This window comes from Lottia gigantea (assembly GCF_000327385.1).
Source record: "Lottia gigantea unplaced genomic scaffold LOTGIsca_94, whole genome shotgun sequence".
NCBI classification, from domain to species: Eukaryota; Metazoa; Mollusca; class Gastropoda; family Lottiidae; genus Lottia; species Lottia gigantea.
In genome coordinates this window covers 535,598-556,454 of record NW_008711065.1, presented here as the reverse complement: position 1 = coordinate 556,454, position 20,857 = coordinate 535,598, and the positions used below count along the sequence as shown (strand labels likewise).

Sequence of the window (20,857 nt, the reverse complement as noted above, 5' to 3'; positions counted from 1 at the left end):
GGTATTTGATTTGTACTAAACAATTTTTTTTCATTCACTTGAGCCGTTCAAAAGTATAGAAAAAACATAAAATAAACTACAAAAGATCATTTTTATTTTCATTACGTCTTCTGCCAGAAATCTATAAACCATTAAATTTGACCTTACTATGTTGAAACATAAATAATAATACCAAAAATAAAAGAAGTCCAGAAAATGGCAATCACAGTACGACATATTTCAAATGGGTTATTATATGAACATAGAGGTTGAATTCTTTCTCTGCAAAATGGCAGAACCTCACAGGTGAGGAAATTTCTCATTTGTCTAGGTACAGCCCTCAAATGATGGATACCTCTTCTGTTTTCTGAGGGCTCACTCCAAGTATTGACACTGATGGTATAAGGTATGGTTAGTTTGACACTTTCTAATCTATCCACTGAATTAGTTCCAGGTTCACTTTCTTCCTTCTTAACTTTCAAATAATATATTCGAGGGAAATATAACTTGGAGGACTCCTTGTTTATTTCTTTCATTATTAAAACAGCTTTTAATACATCAACAGGTTTAGGAGTAGCAACATCAATGTTGATGGCAGCGGTTGTCTCTATCTGTGATATCTGTGTATCAACTTTGCTGATTACAATATTTAGTTTCTCCTGATTTTCTTCAAAATTGTTCTGGAGTTCAGTCTGGAAACTGTTCAATTCTGTTTGTCGATATTCTGTAAGTTTCTTTAAAGATTCCTCGGCTATTCCCTTCACTGTTTTCAACTCTTCCAGCTTCTTTTTCAGTCCTTCTTTCTGATCTTGGTAATCTTTAGAAATCACATCTTTAGATTCTTCAATGATAAGAAACTTGTGGTTTTTGTGTTGACCAAGAAGACAGGTCGAACAGACGATAGTATTACACTCTTCACAGAAACATATCAGTTCGTCTTGAGAATGTTTGGAGCAGTATAGTTTATTACCACCTCGTGCCAAACTCGTTGATGGGGTAGATAGATAAAAATTGGTTGAAAACTTTTTCACGCCTCCATCAGGGATTCTGCTGATCTTATTACACAATGGACATTTGATGTAGTTGCTGTTAACCTGCAAATTGGCACTAGCTAGGTCTTCCAGACACTTTCTACAGAATGTATGATGACAATCCAATAATTTAGGTTCCTGGAACAGTCCCAGATGGATAGTACATTCGATCTCATCCACATTGCCAGCCATTTTAGTTGTAACAACTGAATATAGATATAATGATTTGATTGAATGTCTTATATCATAGTTAATTTTAAATACTGAACAACACAATCAACTTTCATATGGGGTTTGTTAAAAATTTCAATCTGGTTTCCCTTGACTATTAAAAAACTTCCTATTAGCAGTTTAGTTTAAAGGGACAGGTGTGCCATTTTAGGGGTTAATATGGGTCTTGAATATATGTAAATAGTCTAGAATTGTAGGCAAATCACAATATTCCTTCAAAAATACCACCAACACGAAATTTAACTTTTTATTTATTTTGTTCACAAGCTTATCATCTTTCCAAAAATTGGGGTATCAGAAATTTGAACGTGTTGTTGATATAGTCTCTGACAACAAGACATCTTCTGTCGTAGCTGTGCATAGGCGAAGTGGGACAGGATAATTGAGTCTACAGTATAAACACGTCATTGTTCTAATATTCAAATATTCAAGTCTGTTAAAAAGACGAGACGACATCACATTCAAACATTCTAACATAGATAATTATAGATACACTTGGATTCACCACCAGTTACAATCACCAGTATCAAATATTCAATCTTCAGTCATACACTTCTATTGAACTCTTTAGCGCAATACTGAATAATACTGAGTATGAGTTATTGTCATTGTTCTTGAAAATGTGTTAAATTTTTAGCTCGTGAACACTCTAGAAGGCAAATATTCAGCGCGGGACTGAATAATAAAACCAAGTATTGTCAAAATCCAGCAACAATCATGCCTTTTAGTGTTTTAGATCTAAATTTGAAAGCGTTTTCAAGAACAAGGGCAATAACTCATACTAAATATTTTTCGATTCATCTGATTTTCAATGGGATTCATCCTTGGGTGGTTACGAAAATTCACACACCAAGTTTCATCAAAATCCGTTAAGAATTTCCCCTTCTGGAGTGATTACAAGCTAAAAATTGAACACATTTTCAAGAACAAGGGCAATAACAAAGGGTTTATCCTTTGGTGATAACAAACACTCATGCCAAGTTTCGTCAAAATCCGTCAAGAATTGTCACTTCTAGTGTGTTTACAAGTTGAAAATTGAACGTGTTTTCAAGAACAAGAGCAATAATTCATACTAAATATTTTTGATTCTTCTGATTTTCAATAGGGCTCATCCTTGGGTGATTACGAACATTAATAACAAGTTTTGTCAAAATCTGTCAAGAATTGTGTCTTGTAGAGTGTTTACGAGCAATTGTGGATGGACTGACGGACCGACGGACGGATATGGGTGACGGCAATATACGCCCCCCATTTCATGTGGGTGTATAAAAAACATAAAATAAACTACAAAAGATTATTTTTATTTTCATTACGTCTTCTGCCAGAAATCTATAAACCATTAAATTTGGCCTTACTTCTTTGAAACAAGAATAATAACAGCAATGATAACAGAAGTCCAGAAAATGGCAATCGCAGTACGACATATTTCAGATAGGTTATTATATGAACATAGAGGGTGAACTCTTTCTCTGCAAAATGGCAGAACCCCACCGGTGAGGAAATTTCTTATTTGTCTAGGTACAGCCCTCAAACGATGGATACCTCTTCTGTTTTCTGAGGGCTCACTCCAAGTATTGACACTGATGGTATAAGGTATGGTTAGTTTGACACTTTCTAATCTATCCAAAGAATTAGTTCCAGGTTCACTTTCTTCCTTCTTAACTTTTAAATAATATATTCGAGGGAAATATAACTTGGAGGACTCCTTGTTTATTTCTTTCATTATCAAAACAGCTTTTAATACATCAACAGGTTTAGGAGTAGCAACATCAATGTTGATGGCAGCGGTTGTCTCTATCTGTGATATCTGTGTATCAACTTTGCTGATTACAATATTTAGTTTCTCCTGATTTTCTTCAAAATTGTTCTGGAGTTCAGTCTGGAAACTATTCAATTCTGTTTGTCGATATTCTGTAAGTTTCTTTAAAGATTCCTCGGCTATTCCCTTCACTGTTTTCAACTCTTCTAGCTTCTTTTTCAGTCCTTCTTTCTGATCTTCGTAATCTTTAGAAATCACGTCTTTAGATTCTTCAATGATAAGAAACTTGTGGTTTTTGTGTTGACCAAGAAGACATGTCGAACAGACGATAGTATTACACTCTTTACAGAAACATATCAGTTCGTCTTGAGAATGTTTGGAGCAGTATAGTTTATTACCACCTCGTGTCAAACTCGTTGATGGGGTAGATAGATAAAAATTGGTTGAAAACTTTTTCACGCCTCCATCAGGAATTCTGCTGATCTTATTACACAATGGACATTTGATGTAGTTGCAGTAAACCTCCAAATTGGCAGTAGCCAGGTCTTCCAGACACTTTCTACAGAATGTATGATGACAATCCAATAATTTAGGTTCCTGGAACGGTCCCCGATGGAAAGTACATTCAAATTTAACCACATTGCCAGCCATTTTGATTGTAACAACTGAATATAGATATAATGATTTGATTAAATGAACAACACAATCAACTTTCATATGGGGATTGTTAAAAATTTCAATCTGGTTTCCCTTGAATATTAAAAAACTTCCTATTAGCAGTTTAGTTTAAAGCGACAGGTGTGCCATTTTAGGGGTTAATTTGGGAACTGCAATCATATGACCCAAAATTTGTTTGTCAATTAAATCTTAATCAAAGGATTCAGACAAAATCAAAACTCATAAAATGTTTAGCACCAATGCTAACAAATTTAACCAAATATATGTATCTCATTATAAAATAGACCTTATTAACGCCTCGTTTTTAAAATTGAATGCGATGATCATAACTCTAAAGACAGTACTGGATAGAGCAGGAATTTGATTGGCTGACAGTGTCATGAAACGAACGAAAGTTCAGGAGGGTCGTCTTTAATAAAGTTATAGCTAAAAAAAAATCTAATCAGACTGCCTCTTAAAAATCTCTTATTGTCATACATCAGAAGAGAATTGCACGGAAACCTTTATTGTGGTTAACTACTTATATTTCAGTATATATATATTTGATTAATTATGATTTAGGTGTTGGTAGATAATTTATATTTTTAAGAATTAACCATAACTGTAATGTTATTTTAATTATTCTCTGATTGCTATATAATTATATTTATTGTACTTTCACAGATTGTATTGTATTAAACATTTGATATCTTTGCCACGTTTAAATGCATTGACCACAACACATACAAATAATGTAAATTTTTGACTGGCAGGTTTTAATAACTATCTATTCTATTGTGAAATAAAACAGACAATTTAAGATTATATTAAGGGATATTACCTCTTCAAATGGATTTAAAATTTAAATTCTCAAACTTGTTCAATAAGTGTATATATTCATCAGTTAGACTTACCAGGTGTCATGACTGAAAAATAGAATCTCTATGTAACACGATATATCTATTAAACTAAATAATTATTGAAACATTAATTCTAAGCATGTTTAAAAATTACTTCTTTTAATGAATTATTACTTAGTTTTATAGATTTATTAGATTATACAGGTATTCTATTGTATAGTTTTAACACCAGGTAAGTCCACTGATGGATGAACAAAGACTCATTTTGGTCAAGTCATTCAAAGAGGTAGTATACATTTAAGAACCCTACATAAGTATCCAAAAATAACTCAACTAACTTTCCCTTAACTTTCCCTTAACTTTCCCTCGTGTCTGGATAATTAACCCTTAACATGATTATTGTTGTTAAAACCATTTTGTATTTTTATGATATTATTGTTATCACAGGTATATATATATATATAAATAAACCATTAGTTTTGTGCTATGAATTTAAAATGGCTTTGCATTTAGTAAATAAAAAATACAATTTATTAGCAGATATTTGGCTGTACATGCTAAAGTGACAGAAGATAGCTTGGAAGGCAGGGTAATATACGCCCACTGGCAGCTTTGATTTTACATAAAAATATTTGGCAGTACAGTAACAATTACCAGTATGAAATATTCAACCTTCAGTCATACACTTCTTTTGAACTTTTTAGGGGGATACTGTAAAATATTACCAAGAATATGGCCTTCTAAAGCATTTACGAGCTAAATATTGAACGCGTTTTCAAGAACAAGGGCAATAACCCCTAAAATATTTTTTCGATTTTTCTGATTTTTGATAGGCTTCACCCTTGGGTGATTACAAACACTCACACCAAGTTTCATCAAAATTCGTCTAGAGTGTTTACGAGTGTTTGAAGAACAAGGGCAATAACTCATACCAAATATTTTTTGATTTTTCTGATTTTCAATAGGGTTCATCCTTTGGTGATTACAAACAACCATACCAAGTTTCATCGAAATCAGTCAAGAATTGTGCCTTGTTGAGTGTTTACGAGCAATTGTGGATGGACCAACCTATTTCATGTGGGCGTATAAAATCACATCTATATTTTTTGGGGCTTTAATTCTAGTAAGCTAATTATCATTGATAAGATTTAAAAAAAAATAGTTGTCCATGACAAAAGAGGCTGTGTCCTACAGACTTACTCAGATGGCTTTATTAAATGTTTAAGAAAATTAAAGCTTTGGCTTATTCATTCCACCAGACCACCAAATTGTGTTGTGGTGTTAAATTGCAGCAATTATTTTGAAATTATACGTCCATTTTTCCATGTTGTCGTATAAAAAAATAATCGCAATATGAGTAATGGGATAAAAAAATAGCACTTCATCTTTAAAGTGTCAAGTGAATACAACAGACATGCAGATAATCCTGAACAGTTCAGTTTCACATAGTCCTGAATGTGTTCTGTAACCAATCTTCAGTCAATCAATCTCTCCTGCTACAAGAACAATGCGGGCAAATCATGTGATAAGTTCTTATAGTAACGAGGTAGACCGACTCTTTAAAGGGAGGTAACAAGTTTATACAACATTAGACTACAGACCCAATAAAACATATCACTGCAGTTTGTACCCATAGAATTATATATAGAAACTAGAGTATACATATATCACGTGACGATTCGGAGCCTTGTCGTCCATCTTCATTCCTGGGACTTAACTTGATGTTATGGCTTGATCTACATAGTGATTTGTCCAATAATTGACAATTTCTCAGGTGTTTTAAGAATAAAATTAATGGATATTGTTTAGCATTGCTTGTAAGGCATCCTTAATAATCCCTTCTCATGCAAAATAGTGTGAATTTTCTTAAATAGATAAGCGCAGTAAATACATCAAAGAATTAAAATTTAGAAATTGAAATTTTAGGACTGTTCTACTTCTAGGTTTATTACATACTACCAAGCAGGAAGGTAAACATTAAGAACACAAGATATATAGATATACTACTTCTAGGTTTATTACATACTACCAAGCAGGAAGGTAAACATTAAAAATACAAGATATATAGATATACTACTTCTAGGTTTATTACATACTACCAAACAGGAAGGTAAACATTAAAAATACAAGATATATAGATATACTACTTCTAGGTTTATTACATACTACCAAGCAGGAAGGTAAACATTAAGAATACAAGATATATAGACATACTACTTCTAGGTTTATTACATATATATAGACATACTACTTCTAGGTTTATTACATACTACCAAGCAGGAAGGTAAACATTAAGAATACAAGATATATAGACATACTACTTCTAGGTTTATTACATACTACCAAGCAGGAAGGTAAACATTAAGAATACAAGATATATAGACATACTACTTCTAGGTTTATTACATACTACCAAGCAGGAAGGTAAACATTAAGAATACAAGATATATAGACATACTACTTCTAGGTTTATTACATACTACCAAGCAGGAAGGTAAACATTAAGAATACAAGATATATAGACATACTACTTCTAGGTTTATTACATACTACCAAGCAGGAAGGTAAACATTAAGAATACAAGATATATAGACATACTACTTCTAGGTTTATTACATACTACCAAGCAGGAAGGTAAACATTAAGAATACAAGATATATAGACATACTACTTCTAGGTTTATTACATACTACCAAGCAGGAAGGTAAACATTAAGAATACAAGATATATAGACATACTACTTCTAGGTTTATTACATACTACCAAGCAGGAAGGTAAACATTAAGAACACAAGATATATAGACATACTACTTCTAGGTTTATTACATACTAGTTTTGAAACACATAACGTTATCAAGTAAAATAAACTTATTTTTATATATTTTTGTTAAATTAATGTACCTTTAACTTTCTGGTCTTGTATATATTAGTTTTGAGATTTCACAGTGGGGGGTTATGTAATTAAAATTATCAAAACAAACATAATCCTAGATATTATAGTTACTGATTTATCTAACTATCTAGGTGTACAGTGACATTCAACAATACAACTTCCTCAATTGAACTATCAATATCATTCTATATCTCTATCTACCCAGCTGTAATGGGTACAGATAATCTGGGAAAGATCAATGCCAAGAAGTCTAGTCAAACTCCTGCCTTAATGACCTTCTGTTTGGGTAAAATAAAGACATTCCTAGTTTTAAACATCTTGACAATGTCAAACTATTCTGTACTTTGTTTTTTTCTTTCTTGAATCATTTTGAATTTCATTTGATTGTGTGCTAGCAAATACAGCCAATCAGACCTCTCGACAGAAAGTCTGTAAACTATAAGCCATAATGTTACAGTCTTTCTGTCAAGGGCTCTGATTGGCTGTATTCGCTGGTATATAATCCAAACAAATCGCTGTATTTTGTGATACAAGAAAGGTTGCAGACTTGAAGACACAATGGTAAAGAATCTGCTGAAACTTCAGATCTTAAGAATTTAACTGAACAAATCATTAGAAATATACCTTAAAATACACAAAAAGTAGCATGACTTGTATTTTTGTCCTAAAAAAAACAAAAGAACAAATTCCAATATAGAGATCATATACTGAATAGACTGACCTGCAATAATTCCTAACAAACTATATATCACCACAACAAATGATCACATCATAAAAGATTTCTGTACAACAAAAACCAAGTTAAGGATGTAGAATACCTGATGATACTTCTCTTTGGAGGAGTCCAGTACTATACTACCTTTACTCCTGATTTTTACATTCTATGAACACGATTTTAGATTGACAGAATTGTACACTGAAAAAAACTTAATATTCAACCAAGATACAAAGATGATCAATGCCACTTCAAAATATATTTACTACGCTCTTAATCCGACGCAAAACATTTGTTTTATATTTAGTATTGTTTATAGTATCAATTTACTTATTTTCTAGTTTATTTTGTAAAATTATAGACTGAAACATACTTTAGACCTCTCAGTCAGATACATGTAAATAAATTATTATTATTTATTATTATTATTTATCATCTTCATCATCTATCATTTTATTATCTATTATCTATGATTTATCATCTATCATCTATTATTTATCATCTATTATTTATGATCTATTATTCATCATCTATCATCTATTATTTATCATCTATCATCTATTATTTATCATCTATCAATTATCATCTATCATCTATTATTTATGATCTATTATTCATCATCTATCATCTATTATTTATCATCTATCATCTATTATTTATGATCTATTATTCATCATCTATCATCCATCATCTGTCATTTACCATCTATTATTTATCATCTATCATCTATCATCTATTATTTATCATCTATCATCTATTATTTATCATCTTTATCATCTATCATCTATTATTTATCATCTATCATTTATCATCTATTATTTATCATCTATTATTTATCATCTTCATCATCTATCATCTATTATTTATCATCTATCATCTATTATTTATCATCTATCATCTATCATCTATTATTTATCATCTACCATCTATTATTTATCATCTATCATCTATTATTTATCATCTATCATTTATCATCTATCATCTATCATCATCTATCATCATCATCATCATCATCATTATTATTATCATTATTATTATTATAAGGGTATAAAAGAAATTATTAAGAAATTCAAAAATGAAAAAATAAAGAATTGATTCTATATTTAGAATGTAAAAATCCCCGTTATTTCCCAGTCAGTTTATTAAGTTCAGTTGAGATATTTATAAATATTTATATAGTAGGGTTTTTGACATAAATACACACAGTCTATTTCTTATACAATAAAATAAATGATCATTAAAACAGAATGAGTCAGATCTCTTTTGTGATTTTTTAATATTGCTTGGGGATCATGGTGTTTATATGACCAGTCAGTGTGTATCTTTTCATACGTTTATTACATTCAAAATCCACATTCACAATGTCAAACTGTTACAAACTTCGTACTTATACCTTGACTGCAATAGTCACTATTTTTGTATCACATCTTCACAATGTTAAGCTATTACAAACTTCGTACTTATACCTTGACTGCAATAGTCACTATTTTTGTATCACATCTTCACAATGTCAAGCTACTACAAACTTCGTACTTATACCTTGACTGCAATAGCCACTGTTCTTGTATCATATCTTCAAAATGTCAAGCTATTACAAACTTCGTACTTATACCTTGACTGCAAATTTTGGCCATTGCAGTCAAGGTATAAGGACGAAGTTTGTAATAGCTTAACATTGTGAAGATGTAATACAAGAATAGTTACTATTGCAGTCAAGGTATAACATTGTGAAGATGTTGTTTGTAATAGCTTGACATTGTGAAGATGAAGTTTGTAATAGCTTGACACTGTGAAGATGAAATTTGTAATAGCTTGCCATTGTGAAGATGAAGTTTGTAATAGCTTGACACAGTGAATATGAAGTTTGTAATAGCTTGACATTGTGAAGATGAAGTTTGTAATAGCTTGACATTGTGAATATGAAGTTTGTAATAGCTTGACACTGTGAATATGAAGTTTGTAATAGCTTGACATTGTGAAGATGAAGTTTGTAATAGCTTGACATTGTGAAGATGAAGTTGGTAATAGCTTGACATTGTGAAGATGACGTTTGTAATAGCTTGACATTGTGAAGATGAAGTTTATCATAGCTTGACATCGTGAAGATGAAGTTTGTAATAGCTTGACACTGTGAAGATGAAGTTTGTAATAGCTTGACATTGTGAAGATGAAGTTGGTAATAGCTTGACATTGTGAAGATGAAGTTTGTAATAGCTTGACATTGTGAAGATGAAGTTTATCATAGCTTGACATCGTGAAGATGAAGTTTGTAATAGCTTGACACTGTGAAGATGAAGTTTGTAATAGCCTGACATTGTGAAGATTACAATAAATCAAAATAACAATATGCTTTTATTTAGAACACAAACTATTTATCTAATACGATTCTAGTCTTACTTGATCACAAACATAAATAATTACATGTTCAAATACAAAATAGTAGGGTTCAATTACAGCCTTATTATTCATCTTTTGATCAGCTTAAAGCTTAAATCAAAAATTTATGACGACAAATTCAAAGTTTCAAAAACAATTTTATATTTTTCATGAGAATGTTCCACTAAATCTCGAAATATAAGGCAACTTTCCATGGTTTCTATAATTTTAAAGAACTAACATCATTGGCAAGATTGATCTGAAGTCTACAACTGGAATATTTAAGAATTAAAAGATGGTCTTACTAGCATTATTGGTGTGTAAACACAGTTGAACATGTGACAAACTGATTCATAAATGACAAAGTCAATGTATGTTTGTGGCGTGATCAACTGCGTTTACACACCAATAATACAAGTAATACAGATACTTTTATTAATACAATTTTCACTGTTTTATATGATTGGTTCATTGCCACAAATCTTAGATTGCGTCTTGTTGTGCTTTGACGATGTCAAGGTATCACATGATATACTACAGTTTATCAAAAAATAATGGTTCATTGAAGGGAGAGATAGTATAAATGTTAATATTCAAATTGAATTTGAATTGCTACAAATTTTTATGACATGTAAATCCAAATTTTACTTAATTTACTTAATGGATGTATAAATCTAGAAATGCTGGAGACTCTATATATTACTATAATTTTACCATAGGATTGGAGATCTTTAAACTTCAAACTTCAAACAGGATGTTTTTTAGTTGTCAGGGGAAACTATGGTGGATAATTAACTATATTTATTACGTTGTTCAGTTTTCGGGTTGATAAAAACATGACATAAGACATTTGATTATATTATAACGTACCATAAAGATTATTGAATTGTTCAGCATTCAAAATCAAAATGGCTGGCAATGTGGAAGAGTTTGAATGTGCTGTATGTCTTGGACCATTCCAGGAACCTAAATTATTGGATTGTCATCATACATTTTGTAGGAAGTGTCTGGAAGACCTGGCTAGTTCCAATTTGGCGGGTAGCCGCAACGCCATCAAATGTCCGTTGTGTAACAAAATCAGCAGAATTCCTGATGGAGGAGTGAGGAAGTTTTCAACCAATTTTTATTTATCTGCTCCATCAACGAGTTCAACAAACAGAACAGGAGATACAGATTACTGCTCCAAACATCCTAAGGAGGAGCTGAAATGTTTCTGTGAAGACTGTAACACCATTTTGTGTTCGACATGCCTTCTTGGTCAACACCAAAACCATTCATTTCTTATTATCGAAGACTCTAAAGACGTCATTTTAGAAAATTACAAAGATCAGAAAGACAGACTTAAACGTAAGTTAGAAGAATTGAAAACAGTGAAGAATATAGCCGAGGATTCGTTAAAGAAAATCAACGAATATCGTCAAACAGCATTGAACAGTTGCCAGGCCGAACTCCAGAAAAATTACGATCAAAATCAGAAGAAACTGAACACTGTACTCAGTAAAGTGAACACCCTGAAATCTCAGATAGAGACCACGGCTGCCGTCAACCCTGATGTCATAACCACTAAACCAATAGAAATACTACGAGCTGTTCAAATAATGAAAGGAATAAACAAAAGGCCGTCCATGTCATATTTCCCTCCAATACAGTATCATAAATTTAACAAAGAAGAGAGTGATTGTGAATGTGGAACGAATTCTGTGGCCAGGTTTGAAAGTGTGAGACTATCTATACCCTATACCTTTAGATCCAATACTTGGGGTGAACCCTCAGGGAACAGAGTTGTCCATCGTTTGAGGGTAACAGCAGGACGAATTAGAAACTTTCTCACAACTCGCGTTCCTCCATTTTACAGAGAAAGAATTCGACCTATATTTCAATGGATATATAGATCTTGTTGCTGTTGTTTTGGCTGCGTATTTTATACTTGTTGTCGTTGTGATTGCTGTCCCACTACATATCCTTATGAACATGTATATTCATAATGACGTCACTCGCCACCTAATTGGATAGATATTTTGATCCCTAGTTTAACAAACTTTCAGGAAAAAATGAAAGAAACTATATTTGTCAAGAATAACAACTTCACCGTTATTGATCTCTTCGACCAGCTTGTCCTTGGCCAAACCTCTTGGCATCCATGTTTCCTGGATTATCTGTACCCAGTTACAGCTGGGTCGACTGGAATTATGAGTGACGATGAATTATGAGTGACGATGAATTATGAGTGATGATGAATTATGAGTGACGATGAATTATGAGTGATGATGAATTATGAGTGATGATGAATTATGAGTGACGATGAATTATGAGTGATGATGAATTATGAGTGATGATGAATTATGAGTGATGATGAATTATGAGTGATGATGAATTATGAGTGATGATGAATTATGAGTGATGATGAATTATGAGTGACGATGAATTATGAGTGATGATGAATTATGAGTGATGATGTATTATGAGTGATGATGAATTATGAGTGATGATGAATTATGAGTGACTATGAATTATGAGTGATGAATTATGAGTGACGATGAATTATGAGTGATGATGAATTATGAGTGGTGATGTATTATGAGTGATGATGAATTATGAGTGATGATGAATTATGAGTGATGATCAATTATGAGTGATGATGAATTATGAGTGATGATGAATTATGAGTGATGATGAATCATGAGTGAATGTCATATATTTATCGATGTATTTTTAGCAATTGAAGTAATTCAGGTGAAGTATATTCAATATGACGTAGGATTTCTTCTAGAATATCGGGCTGTACTTGGTAAACAGAGTCGTGCATAGAACTCTGGTCAATCAGAAGTTGTGATGAATCGTTGTGTTGTGTCATACAGTGAGTGTCATTATTAAATATATAAGAACAGACTTTAGCAATGTTTAGTCACTCGGTAGGAATCAAGTGGTCCGTGGTTGAGACTTAACAGAAGAGTTACCACACTCCAGTCATACAGGAACTTTACGTTTATCTTCAACTTTAACGTTTCACTGAGTTTATTCAGATTGCTAATGTTTGTGTTTTATTTATGTCACTGTGTTTTTCATGTAGTTGTCAAGTTATTACAATGTAAATAAATCTGTTAAATTCTAGCGTAATCTCTTAAATCTCTCTTCAAATTATTAGCCAGCATCAAGAACGAAACCCTGGATTCCTGATGAGCATTGCAACAGATTGGGGAGCTTGGTGCTGGATTACAGATCAACAAGATTATATTGTTCTGATGCATTAGTAACTAATATTAATGCAGACAAGCCTACGCAGTTAAGTTTTGCATTGTTCCGGTTGTGTTAGGTAGCCATTCAGTACAATTCAATTGGGGACAAATCATGGCATAGGTTCCATTAGTAAAGAAGTAGATTGAGGGGAGGTAACAAGTTTTATATAAGATTAGGCTACAGACCCAAAAAGACATATCACATAACCCTAACCATAGACTATTTAAGAGTTAAAAATTGACAACTCTTGAACGAGGTCAACAAGTCTTATAAAATAGTTTGATTTTTTGATTCTCAAAAGGATTCATCCTTGGGTGGTAATAAACAATTTCACCAAATTTTGTGCCACCATGAATACACAGAAAGTTTTGACATATATTGAAATATCTGAACCTTTTGCTCTTTAAATGACAGTTTGAAGCAAGGGTATCTGCACCTAGAGGCACAGTGGATCACCTGACCCCTCATGCAAAATTGAACAGTTTTTCTGTGATAGGGTGTATTTTTAAAGAAACTTGGTTGTTTTATTTATTTGTTATCTTCTCTAAATACACCACTACTGTTTTTATAAACACCTAATTACATTACACTGGCCTTATACTAATTATTGCTCTCTCTTAGTCTCTTTAACTCAACTGATCTCACTGGACCTTGTCACCTTCTGTCATTGGCCAACTGGGTGAGTTTTTAGTGAGTTTCATCACCTATCCAGTCAGAAACTTTACTTTTATCTAAGTCTTTAAAGAAGAAGGAAGTATATTTCAACCTCCTTAAAATACTGAATATCTACTTCTTTATTCTTTTTCATCACCAGTTATTGTCTTCTGATAACTTCACAGGTATGTGTGTTTTGGTATTTTATTGGGTAATTGTCTTTTTGGGAAAGTATATTTTGTATGAGAGGTGTATAAATGTAACCATGGTATTTTAAGCAACAGCAGCCATCTTGAATTTTTATGCTTTGGGATCCTATGTGTTCAATATGTTCATAGTCTGTTATTTAATTCCAAATTGTTATAATTACCTTTTAATTATAATTACATTCACAGGTTTAGTTATAGACAGATATAGTTTTCCATATTTCAACAGCTTTATATAAAACCCCATCTTTGGGTTAGTTTTACTTTTATATATTTAATCTTATTTCATCTAGTCCCTGGCATAAGTTTCCCTCATTGCATATTAAGTTTAACATATATTACTAGTATAGAAGTGTAAATAGGTATTGTGCATTTACTGTGATAATATTTATGTGATAGATCATTATTAAGATATAGTATTTTATTATTGTATTATATATCTAATTGTATCATATTATTATTACAGAGTTTTATTATTAAAGTTATCAACTGAGAATATCGTTTTTGATATAACAACTGAGCTCGCTTCCCCCCTGAACTAGCCCGGCTACATTTCTATATGGGGTGGGGATGAGAGGTAATGAGGTGATGTACATGATGCAGTATCAGAGAGTTTGACCAACAATGGACATCATGTCCATCAACTTCCTTCTTCTTCGTGAGTATTCCTCTTCACCTGTATTTCACAGAAACGTTAAATTCAGTAAGTTCTCTGTGCTGCTATATTAGCTACGACTATCAAGCATAATAGGTATAAGATATAACAACAATACAGGGAAGCCCGTCTGCTGGGGAGTCTGTTTTAGGGTGAAGTAGGTCGTCTTCATTGTTGGCAGGAAAAAAAATAATATGCAGCTTGGACATGCGTTAAGAATTACAGTCTATGATGCAAGCCAAAATTTTGTTTTTTTTATCCGTCAGCAAGAAAGATATGGTATGATATAATCTTGAGATGAACAACAGCTAAAATGTTGAAATAATCTCTAAGATTAATTACAGAAATAACCATTATATAATTATTCAGATTAACTTCATTTCAAGGTCAAGTTTTTAAAAAATTTTCTTTGATCCCCCTGACAAATATTATACAGGGACCCTGTCTTTTTTGCATTATAATACACCAAGGAGTAGTTCTATTTCAATATCAATAAAATCTAATATTAGATATCGTTAAATAGTTTTCATGTTAAGATAAGTTAAACAATTCAACCATTCCACTTCCTTAATTTGATTATCAATATTATTTTAGAACAAAATAATCAGTAAGACAAATAACATGACAGTATGATATCTTCTATCACTGGAGTGTTTACTTAAAGTATATTCCGCTTTTTTGTAAAAAGTTTTCATCATCAAAAACCTTTTAAATTATACCTGAAAATATTCCTCAAGTATGCTAATCATATCTCTGTATCTACTTGATCAAACTGAATATGTTTTAAAGGGGTAAATTAATTGTTAATTAAGCAGTTTGACCTGGTTTTGGTGTTTGGCTTTATAATGGCTCGATATTATTAGTTAAAATCTTTAGAATACGTAGGAGATATATTTCTCTACAATCAGGCGTTTATTTTACACAAATCTGTACAGTAGTTTTTTAACACTCTCCAAAAAGCATAACAAACTTGAAATAGTTTTGGCATGAAAAAAATTAACCGCTAAGATTCTTTAAGTTAGAAATTAAGGGGACATATTTCTCTAGATTTTAGAGTATAGTTTGCACAATTACTCCAAAAGCGGAATGTCCCTTTAAGAATCAAATATTTTTTTTGCCTTCATTTGGGAGATGAACACAGAATGTGCATATGTTATTTGAAATGAGTTTAAGATAAACTTAACAACAATCAGGATGTTTATAAGTAGTCAAGGGAAACCGAGGCAGATTTTTTTATCAGCCCCTTTATAAAGATAACTGCGTTGTTCACTATTCAAAATCAAAATGGCTGGCAATGTGGATGAGTTCGAATGTGCTGTTTGTCTGGGACAATTCCAGGAACCTAAATCATTGGATTGTCATCATACATTTTGTAGAAAGTGTCTGGAAGACCTGGCTAGTTCCAATTTGGTGGGTAACAGCAATGCAATCAAATGTCCATCATGTAACAAGGTCAGCAAAATTCCTGATGGAGGAGTGAACAATTTTTCAACCAATATTCGTTTCTCTACCAAAGCGTCGAGTTCAGCAGACAGGGATGATAAACAATACTGCTCCAAACATCCTCAAGATGAGCTGAACTGTTTCTGTGAAGAGTGTGATACTATCGTCTGTTCGACCTGTCTTCTTGGTCAACACAAAAACCACAAGTTTCTTATCATTGAAGAATCTAAAGACGTGATTTCTAAAGATTACCAAGATCAGAAAGAAGGACTGAAAAAGAAGCTAGAAGAGTTGAAAACAGTGAAGGGAATAGCCGAGGAATCTTTAAAGAAACTTACAGAATATCGACAAACAGAATTGAACAGTTTCCAGACCGAACTCCAGAACAATTTTGAAGAAAATTGTGTGAAACTTACCACAGTTCTCAGCATGGTCAATACACAGATATCACTAGGCGAGAAATTCTCTACGATTGACCCTGAAGCTGCTACAACTAAAACAATTGACGTATTAAGAGCTGTTTTAATAATGAAAGAAATAAACAAGGAGTCCTCCAAATCGTATTTCCCTCCAATATATTATTTGAAAGTTAAGAAGGAAGAAAGTGAGTTACCTGGAACTAATTCAGTGGATAGATTAGAAATTGTCAAATTATCCATACCCTATACCAATAGCTCTGATACTTGGAGTAAATCAGAGGGAGGAGTCAATCCTCTTCATGTACCAAGACAAGTGGAAGATTTCCACCCAACACAAGCTCCGCCAATCCACAGTGAAGAAGACCAATCTACTCCGTGTCAGAGGAAATTAAACTTTTTTATATTTTGTGTAACTGGTATAGCTCTTGCTGGTGTTGCCCTTTATTATATAGTAAGACTTTTCTTTTAAATCTGTGTTTCATTATCATGTGATATATTGTGTGCAGTGGTGTTTCTTGAAAACATTAGGTGAGTGGGCGTAGTAGGGCCACAGGCAATTCATGCCAAAGCCAGGCCAGCCTCTTGTCCCCTGCCAAACACCACCCCCCTTTCCTAACTTGTTACTTTTTAAATTTCATATCAATTAATGTTCATAATATGAATAAAATGATTGACAGCGTAAACACATTACTGTTTTATCCAATGAAATAGAAGCTCGAGCAAGTCACAAGTTTTGTTAAAAAGGGGCTGGAGCTTCAATCATGCTTCAAGCCCCGCCTACTTTCCTCTTAGATTCTATTTGTCTTTCATGTCAAGTTATCTCAGTATGGTACAACAACAAATTACTGATAATAGACCAGGGTTTTTCCTCTAACACTCATTTTAAGCAATTTATTTGTTAAAAACATCAAAGAAAAAATGCAATTATTTTAGAATAAAGATTATTCAAGGTCAAATCTCTTGACATTGATTTTTCCAGATGATCCATACCTGATTTATGCTGGGTCAGACCAAATATTTAGGAAAAATGACCTATTCATGGTTATTCAAGTCTTTCCATAGAATAAGATCTTTTGAGTCTGGCCCTAACTGTGACGATATCACATCCCAGGTACAAGTAACGCCAGATTGTCAGACTAGATGTAAGTAAGCAAATGACATCATGTTAAGATTCCAAAGCTCTTACTGTTTGTGCTACAGCCCCTTCTCAGAACAAATATTTCAAGCCACTGACCTGATATTGTACTGTTTCCTGCATGGCACCAAGATGAACTGGAATATGGGGAGCGTTGGCAACCAGACCCCCGTCATCTCCAAATAACGCACAGGAAAAATCCAATCTTTCCTACAAAACAAAAACAATATGGCGTTATATAATATATATATATATATATCTCAATTCATACACTCATCATCAAATGTTTTCCAAAACACTTAAAAACCTGTTATAATTACAGAATTTTACATTGAGCTTAACCAAATTATAACCAAATTATAACCAAATTATAACCAAATTAAAAAAAACAAATAGACCTTAAGACACTGGAACCTTAATAAAAAAATTAACTTAAAATAATTTCAACATTCTCTTTTTTTCATTTGTCTATCACTAAATTTTCAAATTTATCAATAAAAAAAATTGTCTGAAAATCTTTAAAAAAATGAATCTTTTAAACTTGAATGAATTCCCTGGATTCCAAAGATTGTAATAGTTTCCAATATATTGACATTTGACACATGAACAAAGAATGAGAACTCACTGAAGAGGAGAGAGAACTCAATAATAAGAATATTCTACAGTCTATAATAATCTTGATTTACCTTGATATTAGTAGAGATAGCTGTCCTCTGTAACACTCTGAAATATAGACAGAGAATATTAGACGGATTTCAAACACAAGAAAATATTATAGAATAAACACACTTCTTTAATATAATATTAAACACATAACGTTTCAACATAGATTACACATGTTTCAAATGAAATGTGTTTAATATTTTGTTTAGACAACTGAAGTATCAAGGATGATATCAATAAATGGGGGTATAAAAAGAAATTATCACAGTACCTGCCCATCTGTTCAGCAATACTCATAAATCTATGAGAGAATATTGATAGTTGTATAGCATCTAATTCTTCTCCTACTGTTTTCACTGTACCACTACCAATCTAGATGAAAAAAGCAATTGTTATGGACATGAAGGGTCAGGTGACATAAAACACTAAACTGGACTAAACTTCCACTAACCCCATCATATAGTAGGGTAGATGTAAAACGTTTTAGGCAACCATTCAACTTATCCCCTATCCAAGTCCTATACCTTAACTCTATATTACCATTATCTCATAAACCAAACCAGTTGCCTTGAGTAGGATATATTTTCATTTTATTATATTTTCTTTATTACTATTAAAATAATCAAATTTCTAGTCACTGTAAATAAACCACGGAACCTTACCTTAATATTAATATCACCAGTAGTAGTAACAGTAAATAAACCAAGGACCTTACCTTAATATTAATATCACCAGTAGAAGTAACAGTAAATAAACCAAGGAACCTTACCTTAATAATAATATCACCAGTAGTAGTAACAGTAAATAAACCAAGGAACCTTACCTTAATATGAATATCACCAGTAGTAGTAACAGTAAATAAACCAAGGAACCTTACCTTAATATTAATATCACCAGTAGTAGTAACAGTAAATAAACCAAGGAACCTTACCTTAATATTAATATCACCAGTAGTAGTAACAGTAAATAAACCAAGGAACCTTACCTTAATATTAATATCACCAGTAGAAGTAATGGTAAATAAACCAAGGAACCTTACCTTAATATTAATATCACCAATAGAAGTAATGGTAAATAAACCTAGGAACCTTACCTTAATATTAATATCACCAGTAGTAGTAACAGTAAATAAACCAAGGAACCTTACCTTAATAATAATATCACCAGTAGAAGTAATGGTGGCTATACAAGTTGGTTCTATTAGTATAGTACTGTAATATACAATATAATATAATAACTGATAAACATAAACAAAACAATAACAAGCTTGTCCTTGACCAAACCTATTGATAGCAACCTCAGTTTTTGAAGATTCTGTCTATCTTGGCATCTATTTTACATCAATAGCAACAACTAAGGTTCAGAAGGATTCTGTCTACCAGCTGGTGCTTGACTAAACATTTTGGCATTAGTGTTTCATTGATAGCAACTAAGGTTCAGAAGGATTCTGTCTACCAGCTGGTGCTTGACCATACATCTTGGCATTAGTGTTACATTGATAGCAACTAGGGTTCATGAGGGTTCTGTCTACCAGCTGGTGCTTGACTAAACATCTTGGCATTAGTGTTTCATTGATAGCAACTAAGGTTCAGAAGGATTCTGTCTACCAGCTGGTGCTTGACCATACATCTTGGCATTAGTGTTACATTGATAGCAACTAGGGTTCATGAGGGTTCTGTCTACCAGCTGGTGCTTGACCATACATCTTGGCATTAGTGTTACATTGATAGCAACTAGGGTTCATGAGGATTCTGTCTACCAGCTGGTGCTTGACCATACATCTTGGCATTAGTGTTACATTGATAGCAACTAGGGTTCATGAGGGTTCTGTCTACCAGCTGGTGCTTGACTAAACATCTTGGCATTAGTGTTTCATTGATAGCAACTAAGGTTCAGAAGGATTCTGTCTACCAGCTGGTGCTTGACCATACATCTTGGCATTAG

The 20,857-nt window shown here is 32.4% G+C and overlaps 2 protein-coding genes across 2 annotated transcripts in view; both read right to left on the bottom strand.

The window, feature by feature from the left end:
• Window positions 1–18,451, bottom strand: part of LOTGIDRAFT_134918 (hypothetical protein) — a gene marked incomplete at both ends in the record, with an annotated part of 29,606 nt that extends 11,155 nt beyond the window's left edge. The window contains one exon of the mRNA XM_009068806.1: window positions 18,350–18,451. Coding sequence (XP_009067054.1) covers window positions 18,350–18,451 — 102 coding nt within the window. The remainder of the gene's footprint in view (window positions 1–18,349) is intronic.
• LOTGIDRAFT_170168 (hypothetical protein) overlaps window positions 18,323–20,857 on the bottom strand; it is a gene marked incomplete at both ends in the record, with an annotated part of 18,664 nt that continues 16,129 nt past the window's right edge. The window contains 6 exons of the mRNA XM_009068805.1: window positions 18,323–18,460; window positions 18,937–18,973; window positions 19,185–19,285; window positions 19,629–19,790; window positions 19,845–19,952; window positions 20,007–20,124. Of these exons, the coding sequence (XP_009067053.1) occupies window positions 18,323–18,460; window positions 18,937–18,973; window positions 19,185–19,285; window positions 19,629–19,790; window positions 19,845–19,952; window positions 20,007–20,124 (664 nt within the window). The remainder of the gene's footprint in view (window positions 18,461–18,936; window positions 18,974–19,184; window positions 19,286–19,628; window positions 19,791–19,844; window positions 19,953–20,006; window positions 20,125–20,857) is intronic.